This window comes from Agelaius phoeniceus, chromosome 1 (genome assembly GCF_051311805.1).
Source record: "Agelaius phoeniceus isolate bAgePho1 chromosome 1, bAgePho1.hap1, whole genome shotgun sequence".
Classification (NCBI taxonomy): Eukaryota; Metazoa; Chordata; class Aves; order Passeriformes; family Icteridae; genus Agelaius; species Agelaius phoeniceus.
This window is the reverse complement of record NC_135265.1, coordinates 24,064,653-24,081,499: the sequence shown is the minus strand read 5'-3', so window position 1 is coordinate 24,081,499 and position 16,847 is coordinate 24,064,653. Positions and strand designations below refer to the sequence as shown.

At 38.2% G+C, this 16,847-nt stretch overlaps 1 protein-coding gene across 4 annotated transcripts in view; it reads left to right on the top strand.

The window, feature by feature from the left end:
* The window catches only part of CDK6 (cyclin dependent kinase 6), a 130,588-nt gene that overhangs the window by 29,132 nt on the left and 84,609 nt on the right, over positions 1-16,847 (top strand). For all 4 annotated transcript variants that reach the window (XM_054637663.2, XM_077174915.1, XM_077174909.1 and 1 more), the window contains exon 3: positions 2,732-2,867. In XM_054637663.2, the coding sequence (XP_054493638.1) occupies positions 2,732-2,867 (136 nt within the window). The remainder of the gene's footprint in view (positions 1-2,731; positions 2,868-16,847) is intronic.

Sequence of the window (16,847 nt, the reverse complement as noted above, 5' to 3'; positions counted from 1 at the left end):
ATTCTCACAGTGAATGGAAGAGAGTGTAATTTATAAAAAGTAGATTTATCCCTGTGGAAACTACTAAATAAAGAGGCTGTGTCTTTCTCAGTCTATTTCAAGAATGATTAGTAGGAGCAATGCCAGATGTTGTTTTTTTGTAATATCATGGATTAATATAACCTGTGATTTAAATTATTATCTTTCTAAGGTAGCAGCTCTATTTTCTATGAGTAAACACAATGTATTTGTACCTGGCCCAGTGCAGAATCTGGAGCTTTTATGATTAACAGTAAAGCATTTAGAGTTTCACATAAAGAGTATGTGGAAAGGAAAGATAATATGAATACTCGGTGATAATATTATTACTCAGTAAAAGGAAACCAGAATTGTGCTTCTCTGAGTTCCTTGTTTTGCTGTGCCAGAAAATGCCAGAATCAACATAACCTACATACAGAAGAATTAACAGAGTCAACATTTTCCTCCTCAGTGAGTTGGAAATTACATGTTGCTTCTAAGTTTAATACAGTGAAATCTTTTTTCCTTTTTTTCTTTAATTATAACTCTGCTATAGTTGAAAATATGGGGGTTTTGCCAGTGTATTAAATACCTGGCAAAAGAGGTGTTCTAGAACATTTTAGGTGAATGTAGGTCAACACAAAGGAATCATACAGTTGGAAATATTTTCCAGTGTTTATGTTCAGATGTTGAGACCTGTCTGGCTCCTCTCTATTTGCATGTGTTGGGGTTATAGGCAGTCCGGCTGCATTCCACGTTGATTTATATAAATATATTGCAGATTATTAATCTCCAGCCAAATACCAGTAAATTTCACTTTTCAGGAAGGTTTGTGACTTTTCACAAAACTTGTTTACCGTGTACAGGACATGTACACCCCATTTAGGGAATCTTAGAGAACGTTATCTGTCATTACGAGAAATGTGCCAACACATTTTCTCTTACAGTCACTGTGTTACCATAATAATTAATGTTTGTTTGTTCAGATTATGATTACAGATTAAGTACAGATTAGTCTTCAAGTAGAGGTAGGGTGACAGTCTTGTTATCATATTCTGGAATTCTGGTTCCTAATTTATTACTCACTGAATAGCGTCCTTAACCTAAAATGAATGTGCATGTATACATTTTCAAAATATGGTAGCTAATAAACATTTTTTCAGTGTAAGACTAATGATTATTTAGGAAATGCTGTCAAATGAGAGCACAGCCTTACTATGGTAAATGCCAAGTGAAAAATACTGCTCTCTTAAACCCGAATTACATTCTTCCCAAGTGGTTATGCCAATTCTAGTGTTTCCTTCTCTTGTGCAATACATTGAGATTTAAGTTAAGAAGTAAAATCTCAGTGCAAGATCTCACATACATCTTGTCCTTGTCTGTTTGTCAGATGTCCTCTGGGAAAAGAAGGGACTCTCAAGGCTTTGTGTGTGATCAGTTGTTTTCAAATCCTGCATATAAAGCCTTTAGTCCTCGAACAAACAACAAAAATACCACTTGATAACATTACCAGAAGTCCTGCACTTCTTAATTCTAATAAAGTAATTCTAAGAAAAGTGTATAAAAGATAAAAGTAATACACCAGCATCACTGATATGATGTTGAAAAAATAAGCCATAGTATCAACACTAGTTTGGTCTGTTATCAATGAGAGATTCTTCAGTTTAACTGTCTAGACCTTTTTCTTAGTAACTTAATTCATTTTTTAAAACTACTGTCACCTAGTAAAAGAAGTGATTCATTTTTCTGCCTCACCTCAGAGAGAAATGCAATCTGATCATGTAGTGTAAATGAAAAAGCACATGAGTAGAGTATGTGAGCAGGGAAGAAATGTCCTTCTGGCTGTTCAGATGGTTTCCTATTAGGATTTTGTAGAAGTGGGACTTGAAGAAGGATAGTGAAAATCACTGGCATGAATATAGGTGTGAAGCACAGAATGATGAGCAGATGTTTTCGAAAAAGGTAAAACAGTGATTAAAGCTGGTGTGGTAGATGGAGAGGATGAGAGAAATCCTACTTAAAACCAGAAGTAGAGTAATCAGATAGGAATGTGGTATTATGAAGAGCTTTGTCGATTAGTTGGGTGTTGTGCAACAAGGTGAAATGACAAAGAAGTTGCAGTAAAAGAATGACCAAAAGTGATGAAAGAAGTAGTGACATCTTGTACACAAAGCTTTTTTTCAAACAGTACGCTGATTCTGGAGGTATTCCTTGTGTCCAGGAATTTGCAAGAGGAATCAGCGAAAAAATTCTGTTTCTGCTGAAGGAGATATAAAGTTGTGTAATGGTATACGTGGGAATTCTGTGGAAAGAAACTGAAGGTTCATGCAAACACTCTTACGTATTTTTCAAAAATATTTCCGGCTATTTTTTTTTTAAATGATTATAAATACTGGAGCCTAGAATGTGTATAAATGTTGTGTAATTTTCTGTAGTAACTCAGGTTGCTGTCTCAAAAAAATAAATTATTTTAATATAATTATTTTAAATTTAACAGCTGATGAGTTCTTAATAATTAATCCTATTTCAGAATTCACAAATGAGAGACTGAGATGGTAATTTTGATATATCAGCTGTTATCAAATGAATCAAGAGCTCAAAGATTGGTCTGCCTTTGGAAAGCTCTTTTCCATTCTGTATACTGTAAGAAATTTAAATGGACATGCTTGAGATGCACGTTACATCTGTACTGGTTCCTGTATACTTACCTCTTCTGTTCTTTTCCTCTTCTCAGATTGTTTGATGTGTGCACCGTGTCACGAACAGACAGAGAGACCAAGTTAACATTAGTGTTTGAACATGTGGATCAAGACTTGACTACTTACTTGGATAAAGTTCCAGAGCCTGGAGTGCCTACTGAAACTATAAAGGTATTTAAAGAGAAAGATTTTAGGAGATAGTATTTCAGAGATAAATCAGACAAACTGTGTTGTGATCCCTAGGATTTTGTTGCATCAAAATTGAGTAGTGCCCAGCTTGGGACATGAACTGCAGCACAAAGTAACAGATATAATCTCTTTGTGAAAAATGCTGCACTTGTGATTTTATTCCTCTTTCAGAGTTCTAAATTTACTGAATCTCTACTGTTGTACCAAATGTAGCATTCAAGCACAGGAAGGAGAGGGACCTGGTGGAGCAGGTCCAGAGCAGGGTCACCAAGTTGATTAGAGGAATGGAGCACTTATCTTATGAGGAAAGGCTGAGAGAATTGGGATTGTTCAGCCTGAAAAAGAGAAGGCTTAGAGGTGACTTGATTGCAGCCTTCCAGTACCTGAAGGGAGCCTACAAGAAATACGGAGACTATTTACAGGAGCATGTAGTGACAGGAAAAGGGGGAGTGGTTTAAAACTGAAAGAGTATGTTTAGATTAGATATTAGGGAAGAATTCTTTACTGTGAGGGTGGTGAGGCACAGGAACAAGTTGCCCAGGGAAGTCATGGCTGCCCCACCCCTGGTAGTGTTCAAGGACAGGTTGGATGGAGCTCTGAGCTACCTGGTCTAGTGAAAGGTGTCCCTGTACATGGCAGTGGGATTTTTAAGGTGTTTCCCAATAGCAGTAATGCCATTCTGTGATTCCATCATTCTGGGAGATCATTAAGAAAGACCTTTGCTTCCAGCTGCAGGCAAATGGTTCTGTTATTGTTTCAGCAGAGACTACTTGAACCTTCCCTTAAAGGTGAAGTGCTGGTTATTGCTAGAATGGATAAAATAAATCCTGTACTCCTTATCCCTTTTCCTTTGCCTTTTATTTCCCCAAGAGACTACTTTTGCTTTATGTCCTTCTTCCCAGGAGAGTTTGTGTACATTCTGAGAGCAAGAAATGTTCATTGTGGGCCTGTGGTGTGCTCTGCAGAGGGTGGGCTGAAGAATGGGGCGAGTCATGATCAGTTGTTACAGAAGCTGGGAAAGCTCTCAGTAACTGGAAAGACAATAATGAAATTTTGTTGTCATGTTATCTCATACTCTGCATCTGTAAGGGAGGACCCCTACCTAGGGTAGGATGTGCCTGTGTTATTGTTACTAAAATGCGTATACCAACTCTGCTTTTCTGAGAATTTCACAGCAAAGTGCCATGTTGAGGATCGTAGGTTGAGGTGTTTGACAAAAGGTTTATACCTGGGAAGAGAAGCAGAGGGATTGATCTTGAGACATTTTGACAGTGTCTGTTTAACATTTCTTTTGATTTTTTTTTTTCATTTTTGTGAGGAGAAATAATTTATGCTTTCAGACATGCATTATCCATTATCTTCACTTGTATAAGTACTTTCTGGAAGTATGTTGTATCATCTTAGTCTGGCAAGGAAAATCCTTGCCAGACTAAGATGATACAACATACTTCCAGAAAGTTATACTTCCATCCAGGGAAGAAAAGAAAACATGAAAACTCTTGAAAACGTAGTTATTTTAATAACTCTTTTAACAGCTTCAGACTTAGGAGGTGTATGATCTTTCAGTATAAAATTAGAACTAAAGTGAATAAAGATCTATTCACTGGTGTCAAAGTCACATATGTATAATACCAATCAGTTCCAGCAACCATGTTTTTAACCAAACGTAGTGGATAAAATAAAATTTTTGAAAAATGGATACAGCTTTGATTCAGTCAGAAGATGACTGGAATGTACCTATTCTATTGTAAGACTATTTTATTATAATGCTGTTAAGGTTCTATTTTCCTCTTAGGACTTTGAAGCTACTTAGATGAACTCTATTTCAACTGAACTAACATTGTGAAAATAAGATGCAAGTTGACTGGCTTATTATTTAACTAAATATATTGAAATCGATGGGATCTGAAAGACCAAGCCTCTGAAATCTCAGTTTGAAGTACCTTTTGATCTATGTTTCATTTAAAGGAAATACAAGACATGAGCACTGTACTAAAGTATTTATGATTTTCAAAAATTCTATTTTTGAAATAGAAATTGCACTATGAGACTGTCAAATATATGTTTGGGTATACATTTCATGGAGATTTTATACTGATGAAGGAAATCATTGTGCTTACATTTGAAAAGCACTATTCTGCATAAATGGTTTACTAGTTAACCCAGTTGCTGTATCTGATAGTTTGGCAGAATAAAGTAAAAAAGCCACACAGAAACAAGGAGGAGCAATTTTGGTCTTTTATGTGCAGTGCAAGTTCCACTGCAACCAGTGAAATTAGTGACTGTAAAATTCAGCTTGTGGTACATAATCACTTTTTAAATAGGTGAGGAAAAATGTAAAATTGCTGTTTACTTGGTCATCGCTGTTGATTTCAACATTTTCACAGTAGCTGATGTGTTTTTTCTTGAATCCTGTTTGGCACAGGAAAAGAGAGAGATTCAGTTAACTTAAGTTGCACCCTGTTGCTTCACGTTTATGTCAAAATATCCAGTTTATGGAGGTACTTTCGCTGATAGTCAGGGCTGATCACATGAGGAAGGGTCTCAAGGCTTATTTTTAGTATATTTCAATACCTTTGTAATTATAAAATCTTTATGGGTATTCCTGACAGAAACTGAAGCAAAACATACTTCTCCTGGCTGCAGGAAAATACTACGATTTTGTAGCAGCTGAGCATTTAACCCAGAGCACATACATCGTTAAATGACTAATCTGACTTTTTATAGTTTGGCTTTTGAGGTTAATATGGATTTGTACTTCATTTATTTTCCAGAATTGCAGACAATTTGTGTAGAGTATTTCCCCTCACCGCCAGCACAGTACAAAACAGCTGCCAGTATTGTAAGACCATCTGTTAAAGTTCTGTGTGTGTCAGCAGCACAGAAGTGCCAAATGAGCCAAGCTCTGGATAGCTTGAAGTTGAAGGATCTAATATACCTCTTTGGCACCCTGGTGTAAAATCAACAGTTGTTAGTGGACCTTGAATGACATAAAATTACTATGAGAGAAGCATCAGCCCCAAAAGATCTTTTTTGTGTGAATTGACCACCATCGTTACATAACATTTAGGGAAGGGAGGCTCAGCTTCTGCTGGTTTGGGGCATGCTGGGGTTTTTGGTTACCACCTGTCAAGAAATAAAAGTGACACCGGTACCATTTTAAGAACTTTCTTTGTGTTTTGCAGGCAATTGTCAGACTGTAGCAGTTCAGAGAAATGAGCCATATTGATCATTCAAACACAGCTAGAGCTTTTGTCTTAATGCTGCTCAACAATGCCTTTCTAATGCCTAAGTCCCTGCAGTAGGAGTCACCCCAGAGGGTGTTTTAGGAAGATACAGACAGGTGTCCATAGCATGATAGAAGAGAGGTAGTTTTCCTATGAGACATTGCCTGGTAGTGGGAATACACACCCAGGATCTAGAGCAGACATGCTCACTTCCCCTTTCTGTCACCAGGAGTGTGGATGCTCTCGTCCATTTCTGTGGCTCTGGCTTCCGAGTTCTAGGTTATTCTGGACGGAGCAGTTTTAAATCTTTTCTGCTGAAGCCCTTCCATTATTATTTAATTGAGTCTACTTTGAGCTAGAGGGATGGTGAACACTACTCCAAATACTTGTGGACATAATGTTCACTTTTGAAAGAGAGCCATAGTCAGCCTTTGTAGCTGCTGGATTGTAGTCACGCTCACACTTGCTGGCTTCCTCTGTCAGACCTGATTAATATATGTTCCATATGGCATGAATCAGAATCAGCAATGACAACATCTTCCTTCTTTCCTCTCTACCCATCGTCTCCTCCCTTCTTTTCTTCCTGGGATACTCTTTAACTTTAGGGTAGTTTATGTGGAAATGCAAGGTATGAGTTCAGCTTCCTTTGGTCACAGCTGTTAGTCATGCACAGGTCTTTGGTAACGTTAATGGTCTTAGCAGTTGAGCCTCCAAGAGCCTTGGCTCATTAGGAACTTTTGTTAGCTGACATAAGGGTAGTGGAAGTGGGAATGACACATATGCCACAGCACCATGATTTTCTTCTAAATAGTTAACAGACCACTAAAGTATTTTGATGTCTTAGCCTTTGGGACTGGAGCATGTTTAAACTGCGTGGTCACGTTTCATTCTGATGCTTGTGCTGGCATTTTTTTTTAATTCTAATTAATTTTGATATGGTTATGGTTGTTTAACACTAACTACATTTTTCATGTAGAAATCATATGCATCAAACAATGCAACCAAGATGATGTCTATTGCTTTAAGATACTGCAATGTATTTAATAATCCTTAGCTTTAAATTATTCTATGCGTGTAATGGCTTTGTATATAAAGCTGTACATTAAGCGGTTGCAGAATGGTTCTTTGGAGTTCCCTCCAGTCATTTTGTACTGCTATACCAGAGTCTCTAAAAGCGGGAGGGGACAACAAACTTTTACTGGAGCTCTTTAATTTTAGTAATGAATAAAGTTAACTTTGTGTGGTAATGTCATTACAAGTAGACTTGTGGCTTCTTGCAATAGTTTTCTTACAGAAATCTGGAATTTAGGCTACATGTGCTAAGTGGGCTGTGTGTGTGTCAATCTGACAGTCAACACAGGAAAGAACAAAACAAAGGTTTCCAGTACAGCAGGTGCATATGTTACCTATCACAGAATGTTGCAAAAGCTGGGATGTTTTTCTACTCAGGCCTGTGATTTGTGAGTCTTCATGGTATTCCCTCCAACCTTGAACAGGGCAGCCAGATCACAGAGTGAGCAAGGTTCAATGTGTATGCTTTTCTCTGCTGTGTCCTGGTTCCTCACGCAAGTGAATGGCTTCTGTGAATATTTTTTGGATATTTACTTCTTTGCATAGAAAGCTGATATACCCATCTGATTCGGGTATACAGATTCTGGTATTTAGATGCCTAAAATTTATAAAGTACAGCAGTGAACCTAATTCTCTTTTGTGGGCTTATCAGATAGTAGCCCATAAATTGAATTTTTAAATATTTGCCTCAGTCATGGAATACATGCATCCCTGTTAGCTTATATTGTTGCATCCCTGTTAGCTTATATTACATGCTATTAGACCAGGCAGATTGGTGATATCTTTGCAAGACTCTTAGAAAATTAATATGAAGAAGCTGTTTCTCAGAAAGCAGACCAGTGTTCACTGTTGTGAGGTAACTCAGCCGTATGCCATGGTTTGTACCTACTCAGTTGGTCACGTATGAGATGTGAAGCAGATGTCACACAATCGTGCCGTTCTGAAAATAAAGCAAGATATTCCAGGAAAACAGATTCACTAGTACTGAGTCTTCAGAGGGTGGCTGCATTTAACAACATCAAAGTTAAAAGTCGCTAAGAAACGAACCTGCTTGAATTATTAAGAAAGATACTAACAGAAGAGCTGTTATTATCGTTTTCCTGGCAGTACTTTTATGGTAAAGAAAGAAGCAAAACTTAGTGAAGAATTTGGAGTGTACAAATAATGGCTCAGATCCCCAGCTGATACTAACAAGTGTAAATCTATTAGCTTTGGTGAAATGGTGCCCATTTACAGCTGCTAAGGGTTTCATTTTTTGTGGATTATTTTGCAACAGATTTTGTTCTGAATCTGTATTATAAATTAAAGAAGAGTAGCCAGTACAAATAAATAAAAAACAAAAGGGCTGAACTGATATATCATGTGGGATAAATCTTTTTTCTTTCTCTGCCATCTGTATGAAAGGGTAGCAAGAGAGAGTAGGTGTCCTGCACAAGCGCTGAAGGAGCTAAACATTAAAAAATGGATATTCTCGAGAATATCCACTCTCCAGAGTGGCTGTTCCCTGTGTTGTAGGTGGTGCAATTTCTTTCCCGTACTGTGCTGCATGTAGAGGCACACCCACATCTCTGGCTGGTAGCGGGTAGCAATGTAGAAGCTGACCAAAGTGTTAGGAGGAGTCATGATTCTGTGAATAAAGAGACTGCAGCTCACAGGATGTCACACAATATAGTCTGGTATCCTCGCAGTTACTTCTTTAGCTTGGGTCTTTTTACTGTTTGTGTACAGCCACTGATTTTAATTATGGTGGTGTTAAATATCTTCTAATTCCTACCATTTCCAAATTCTAATGCAAACCTTTTCAATCTGATGATAATGTATAGTTGTTTTTTGCAGTGCTGTAGCCTAGGACTGCTAGGACGTCCATTGCTTGCAAACTGGGAACTCATAAAAATGTGAGGCACTCCAATAATTTTAAATCACTCTGTCCTGACTAGAGTGATTTAAAATCATTGGAGCGCTTCACATTTTTTCAGTTGTTCCAGTTTGGAAAGCAGTCAAGCAACACTGCAGCATAATGCATGAAAGCAACCTGCCTGAAATAATAATTTTAGTCTTCCAAAACAATGACACTAAATTAGAAATGTCACTGTGAAATGATGTCTGTGAAGGGTTCTGTAAATAGACATCTCAACCTACTTTTCTTTTGTGGTCCCTACTCTCAAGGCAGCAGCACAGTCCAGTAGGGCCCTAAGGGACACATCCTTTTTGAAGTCAGAAGGAAGCTATTGTTTTCAGTAGATGGAGGGCCAGAAATCATCTTTATTCAAAAAGTCAGAGGAAATTAAGAAACTGAAGAGATTCTGAATTGTGGGCAGGGAAGGTGATTGAGCCTTGGTAGAGCGGATTTATGATCAAGTCATTGCAAAATTGCAGTATTACAAACACTGGAAGTGAAATGTCGCTATCAGTTCATTTAATTTCTGTTAGTTCAGCAGAGCTGGACATGGGTGTGATGCATAAAAAAGTTTATGGATCCTACTGCTCTGCATTCCCTTGAGACACTCTCAGATTATTAATGACACTGGCTTGTTGCTACTGGAACATGAGTACAGTACCAATTGCTATATGAAATGCTTTGGTGACCCTGAAAGAAAGGGAGCATGTGGTAGGAATAATTGTCAGTCAGGTACAGAAGTGGGGCTGAGCTGCCAGGCAGCATCTCAGAGACAGTGCCACACTGTTCTGCATCCAGCCAGTGACAGTTCCTCCAAGTGGGGAGTATTTTTGAGATGCCTTCTTTTGTCTCATGGTGATGGTGCTCAGGCATGACTTGCTCTGCAAGCACATCCTGGCTCAGCGATCAGCACAAGTGTCACTCATGTTTCCAGAGTCCTTCTCTTCATCAAACACGACATGCTACATTTAAAGTAATTAAGAGAAAGCTTGCAGCTGATGGTGTACATAAAGCAGTGGCAGAAAAATACACTGAAGTGTTTTGATTTACCCATGTTCAAAATTTGCTTACAAGCCATATGCTGTTTTTGTCAAGTAATTTGAAGGTCAGACTGCAGCAGATGTGAGGTAAAGAGAAGAATTTCAAAGAGCCATTCTTGATTTTTGCCAGGACAGATAAGAATCACTTTCTTGATAGTAGTTTCTGCACTAGGAAGGAAGGAAATCAGTCCCCTGTGCAGTAATCCCAAAATTGTTCTTCATCCCAAAACAAGCACATAGAGATGGGGAAGAGTAGACAACAGCACAAATTGTGACAAAGGTAGATGCTTAGGAAAACTGGGCAACATATTTTTTTTTACTAAACTCAGGATTCTAAGAGTTGAACTCGGCTGATCTGGGACAAGAAGCATTATAGCAGAATACATTCACCATCTTAGTCAACCCAAGTTAATGCAGCTCAGATTCTCTTAACTAGAATATTTACAAAGTGTCTATATTTACTCACAGCAATTATAGAGCCATAGTGTAAAACAATTCAAAAGTTGGCCACAGACAACTCATAGCTAATAAAAGACAATATAATAATCAAGTAAGTTATTTTCCCATAAAACTGTTTTCTCTATTCCACCCCAAGAGAAATTTAATACTTTTGGACTAGCTGTATGCACTGGTTTTATGCCAGTGAATAGGCAGGTTATTGTATCCCACAGTAAAAATTAATTTGAAGCGTGTTACTTTAGTGGCATACTGATTTAATCAAGATATGTTCTGTTTGTTTCTTTTCCTCCACAGCAGATGTATTTAGCTTATGCCAGAAAACAAATTCCATACAAATGGGCAGAGATGGAATTTTTTTGTATTACATGTTTTCATATGTAGAACATAAAGTCAGCTTCAAGAATTTTCTGTTATTTATGAATACATAGGCACATAAACATATATACATGCACATGCATATGTAAGTGTATTTTGCAAAAGTCCTCTAACATATTTGCAGGAAAAAAATACTGCTATTTGTGAAAGGGAAACTATGATCATCACTCTACTGTCTCCAGAGTTCAGTTTCTCAAAATAGGTGTGGCCCAGAAAAGGCAAGAACTGGCAGCGCAGATGCTTAAAGAGTACACAGATCCATGAGGGGTAGCACCAGTTCTCCTGCTGTGCTTGTAGAGTGGTCATGTGTGTGCACATGAAAGCACACCACACATACATGTACACACACATACACATGTGTGTGTGTATGTATGAATGTGTGTATATATATATATATATATGTATATGTATATGTATGTATGTATATGTGTGTGTGTGTGTGTGTGTGTGTATTTACAGATGTGGATGTGCTGATCCCCCAGAGTCCATCCAATAGCTCATCACCCAAGACAGCTGAGCTGTTACACTTACAGGGAGGGAATAAAAGAGACCCAGCTGAAGCTGTGCCTGTTCCTCCTATTCAGTGTGTCAGATGAGAGACACATGGAGAGCCCCTGTCCCACCCACCCCTGTGGATACCAGAGCAGACACGGTTCCTCCCTGCTTCCTGTCCTCAGGCCATCAGGCATGAAACTGCAGAGAAGCACCAGCCTGGGGCATCAGCCAGCTACATTCAGCTGCTAGAGCAACCAAAGCCAAAACCTCTTGACACCCAGAGCTGCTTTCAGTGATTTCAACTCCATGTTCTCTGCCTGTGCAATTCCTATTTTTTGATCCCTTTTCTCTTCCATCCTTCTCTTTCTCCTTGATTTTTTCACTTCACTTTCACTTCCTATTTACACGGTCTTCTGTTCTTTCCCTTCCTCTAGAACTTTTCTCTCCATCACTTTTCTTTCTGTTTTTCCTGTCTCCTCCTGACTATTCCCATAGAAATGCAGCATCATGGAACTGTCTCACAGTTTCTCCACCTGGAGTCTGTCTTGTCCATTTTATCTGTGGGCTTTTAATGGAGGAGGCTGTGTGAAAAGTCTTGACTTTGGTTCCCACCATAATAGGTCCTCATTTTTCACTGGTCTTTACACAGTACCCTGTTAAACATGAGTCATGATAGTGAGATCCTCCAACAGCATTATTTGTGTGAACTTCACCACTGCATTGCTGTTTCCCCACCACAGTCCCTTCACACATTTACACAACTGCTTCCTTTATATATCAATGCTCTGTAATCAGCGTATGGTTCATGTTACAGGTTTCTCAGGTTTCAAAGTGAAATGAAATGAGCTTCCTTCCATTTTGAGAATATCCCTTTTAAGAAGTCCTAACAAAAGACACACGTAATTAGTAAATTCACAGGCAGCTGCCAGAAGACAGAAAATTCAGAATGGAAATGCGAGTGAAATAACAGAAATAGTGCTTGTTGTTTGTTCTTAGTGCAACAGCAAGGGAAAATATTTAAAAATCTAAATGATTAATTTATTTTTAGTTTTAATAAATCAGATGTGATATGATAGCATTTGTCAGTGTTGGTACTCCAAAGCACCAATCCTTCACAGAAGGTCAAATCCTTCTGGGGTGTAACTGGGATTCTCAGGGTTCTGCTAGGAGTGGGTGTGGGGCAATGCTGTTAGCAGCAGTGGGCATGCAGCCTTCATTTCTTTTACTGCTAAGCCTAAATAGTTTGCCACTAGGAAAGAGCAAATTACAAAGGTTCAAGCTCCTGGATCAAATGTGTCCTTCATTTTTGGATTGGCAACCTTATCCAAAGACTTAATAAACGTCACTATTTTAGGGTTTTTTTACTTCTCCTTTACTGTTATAGCTATACACTACCAACACTTATGTCTGTACACCTAAAACGTTTAAATTCATGCTGGAATATGTACTTACACTTTCTGGTTCAACTTCAATCCCAGAGGGAGCAGAGGCTCTTCCTCAGCAAAGCTCTTAAACTTCTGCCTAATTTTATGTCAACAGATTGTTCCAGTATTAAAAATGTGGTTGAAAGACTGAATTAGAGGAGATAACAGAGGAGAATCAGTTGTTATCCTGTGCTATTGACCTGATGAATTCAAAGGTTAGAACAAAGAAGAATTGAAACCATTGTTTCCTTAGTCTCAGATTAGTCATAAAACATGTGTTTTGCTTGTGTTTAAATGCTTTTTCAGAGTGAAGAAGTAGTCTTCCCTCAAAACTTATGTGTAAGCAGTGTCTGTGCATTTGGAACCAGACTCCTGACTATTCACAAAAATGTGTCATAGCTGGTCAGCATGGTAAATTGACTCAGTAATGGCAAAGGGCTCCAAGGATCACAAGGTTTGGTGGATGGTTTTGTTTATATCTGGTTTTCATTAATATCATAGCTGTTGTGGCCACAGAATATCCTATTTTCCTTCTTTGAAAATAATGACCCTTGAGAATACCCATTTCCAAGAAGATGCTGTATTTTACCATTGTGACCAATTCAACAAATGCCATTGCATTCTGTCTTTATTAATGTTGAGCACTGTCTTATACCTTAAAGGCCCCTTTGAAATTAGTGGCTTAATTGTAAATGAAGTTAGTGCTCAAAAGTTTTCACTGTTGCTAAATATGTGACTTTACAAACAATGCCATAAAAATTATAAGTATTCTAAAATGTTCTGCTTCTTTTGTCTATAGAGTAGGAAGCATTGCACTGTCACTTTAAAATACCAAAAATAATCAAGAGGACATGTTAACCATCTCTTAAGAGTGCTTAATTTCAAAGCCAATAAATTAAGCTGCTGAATTTTTGTCCTTTGTTTTAGTCTGTGATAGTTCTGTTGCATAACTACAATTAGGAAACTTCAGAACACTCCAAAATGTTACAGTATTCTGTGGATGGAAGTGCAGGGTTGTTTTTCATTTAGTTTTACAACAGGGAAGGGGCATTGGAATGGCAGCATGTTACCTTTTTTAACATCTAGTTTATGATTAATTCTAAAATATTCTTTCATTTGGAATTAACTTCAGATATTCCTGTTCTGACTAGCAGGGTAAATATTTTAGCAAGGACTTTTTAGAGAGAAATTTTGACAGTAACATACTCCTCCCTTAGTGTTACAAAGGAAATACATGCTATCCAAACACAGAGTTGGCATTTTGATGGAAATGGTTCCAAAAGAATATGTAGAACATTACAAATGTAAAATGCAGTTAATGAAAGAGTATACAGATGTTTTTCATGCATTTAAATAAAATGTCTGAATTGAATTCTGGAAATGTCAACAGTGATCTCTGAGCCATATGCTTGTTATTACAATAGTATGTTGTGTATAGCTGTCATTCAGTGAGAAACAACACAGACTGAAAGGGAAAATATGTATAAAAACATTAAGTTAGAGGAGAGACCATGTTACAAAGCATTTTGTATTATGTTTTTGCCTTGCTTAGAAGATACCACTTTTTGTTGCTTTTTGTTTGCTCACATAATTCCTGCTGATGTCTAAAACACTTACTGAAGACATAGGAAAAGGAGAATAGAGGCCAAGCTGTGTGGGCTATAGTGAACCAAAACTGCAGAGAGATGCATGCTTCACAGAGAGTTTAATATGAAAATAAACCACAGTTTCTTTGCTTGGTTTCTGGAGCAGAAAGTCGCAAAACAAGCAGAAAACTTCTGGTTCTTGATGAAATGGTTAGTTTAGCTTCCTTACATCTACTCTGAGTGTTTCAGCCCTTAACTTCTGTTTCTATGAAAGGAATTTACACCTAGCTTGACTTCGGTTTATCTCTGTGAAGCTGGGGCCTTGGAAAATATTTCAGAAGTAGTTTTAGCCTTATGTTTGCATTTTGTTCTTTTGCAAATGTGGTAGAGGTAACCTTGATTTGCTAATTAGTGAAGTCACGCTTTATTGTGACAGAAAACTAAGAACAGTCCTTCAGTGAAAATAACAAAGACCTACCCCATGGTGATTGATGAGAACGTTGTACAAGTGAAATGAGCTGGAAAGTCATCATCTTGTCTTTTCCTTTGCCACAGGAAAAGCATAACAGAGAGATTTCTTTTCTTCTGGTCCTGATAAGGAATCTAACGAAGCATAAGGAGAGGTTACAGAGCATGAAAATGTGTCACACCCAGCTGCTCACTAGCTTGCAAAGCTGCAGTAAATAATACAGTTGCTATTTAATAAACAAAGGAAAACAGAAGTCCTTTGATAATGATCCCTAGCCTCTCTCATTTGTCCTTCTGATGATAGAGTTTGTTTCTACTTAATTGACTGTAGTTTTGGAGTAACGTAGAATTTGATATTGGATTGTATGATTTGTAATTACTTTGTTGTTGTTGGTAAGGAAAACAAAAGACTTAGGTTTCTGGGACCTGTTTCAGCAAAGTACAGACATATGTGGTCCAGGTTGTCTGGATCATTGCTACTTTTTTTCTCATAGGTTCTCCATGAATAGTTACAGTAAAGACACACAGAAATACATGTAGTTTTATTTTCCAGGTTTCATAATTAATAGCATACTTTTCTACTTGTCACAGGTTACCCTTTTGAGAAGCAATGTTGTGTTTGCCACAAGCTGCATTTCTCATGTGCATCATTTATGACACTTCATTTTCAAAAGACATATCTTCATTGAAGGAGTTTGTTCCATTGATTGGTTCTTTTTGCACACTAACTTCTAACATAGCAGCGTCTTTTTATTTATAATGTTGTAGAGTTTGTTTTGTTTAATATTTGGGGAGGTGAAAGGAGGAAATATCCTCTGCCTGTGAAACATCAAAGGCCATCTTCTCCTCTCCCAGGAAAGACTGTCAGCTCTCTCCCCCAAGGTAGAGCTGATTCTTGTCTGCTGTGGTAACATTAGGAAATAAGTAGGCTCATGGCTCATTGTGTCACTGTAAGTTGAAGATATGTACTTTTTTTTAGAATCAGTCAAGTGTTCAAAAGAAAACAAGGCAAGGTTTACACAAATGTGTGCTAATGTAAATCAGAGTCATTTTGCTCAGAGCTGCAGGGGCTGTGGCACGTGTCACTTCAGAGACACTCAGCAGATATGTGGGACCATCTCCCACCGCTGCAGCCACAGCAGAGATCACAGTCAGGTCACTGCCTGCTGCAGTCTGTTCTGTCTGAAATCCAGAGAGGGGCTGCTGAGGAATGCTAGGAGCTGGCATCTTCCAGTGACCTGCTTTGCCTGGTTGTCACCTGGGCTGTGGAGGCAGCAAACCAAAGAGATGGAGTAGGGCCACAGGCCCTGGGAGTGAGTGTGAAGTGGAGCAGGGTGGAGCAGGCATGGCAAGAAGGGTCAGAAATGGGAATGGGGAAGGAAGGGGCAACAGGACTCATGGAGGGAGAAAAGAGAGAAATGAAGGAAAAGGTGAGAAATAAGAAAAGAAAGGAGAAAGTGATAGACCATGCAAGTGCAATGGAATGGGTAGCCATTCCCCTAGTCTGGTGCTAACAGCAAACTTCTCATTCTTTCAGTGAAAGCAAAAGTCTTCATGTACATGCTCTATTCCTCTTGCAAAATGTCTTCTCTTTGCCTTGTGTGTAGGATGAGGGGCTTGCCTGTTCCCTTTTTAAAGCTGTTGGTTCAGGAGCCATTGTTTTTTTAATTCAAGTTAATAGAATTGCAAATTAATTGCTTCTGTAAACATGGAGAGCAACTTGATCTGCTGAGTGCTTCCAAGAAGCTATTATCTTGTTTCCTACTTTTAATTTAGGTGTAGGAAGGCATCAGTAAGATGGTCATCCTGAAGACTATTTTGAGAGCTCAGACAATCCTCTAACAGTATTGCAAATCTATATGCAAAGTTCTTAGATGGGAGATTCTGGGCAAGCTGATTCCAGTAGGCCACTGACCCCTC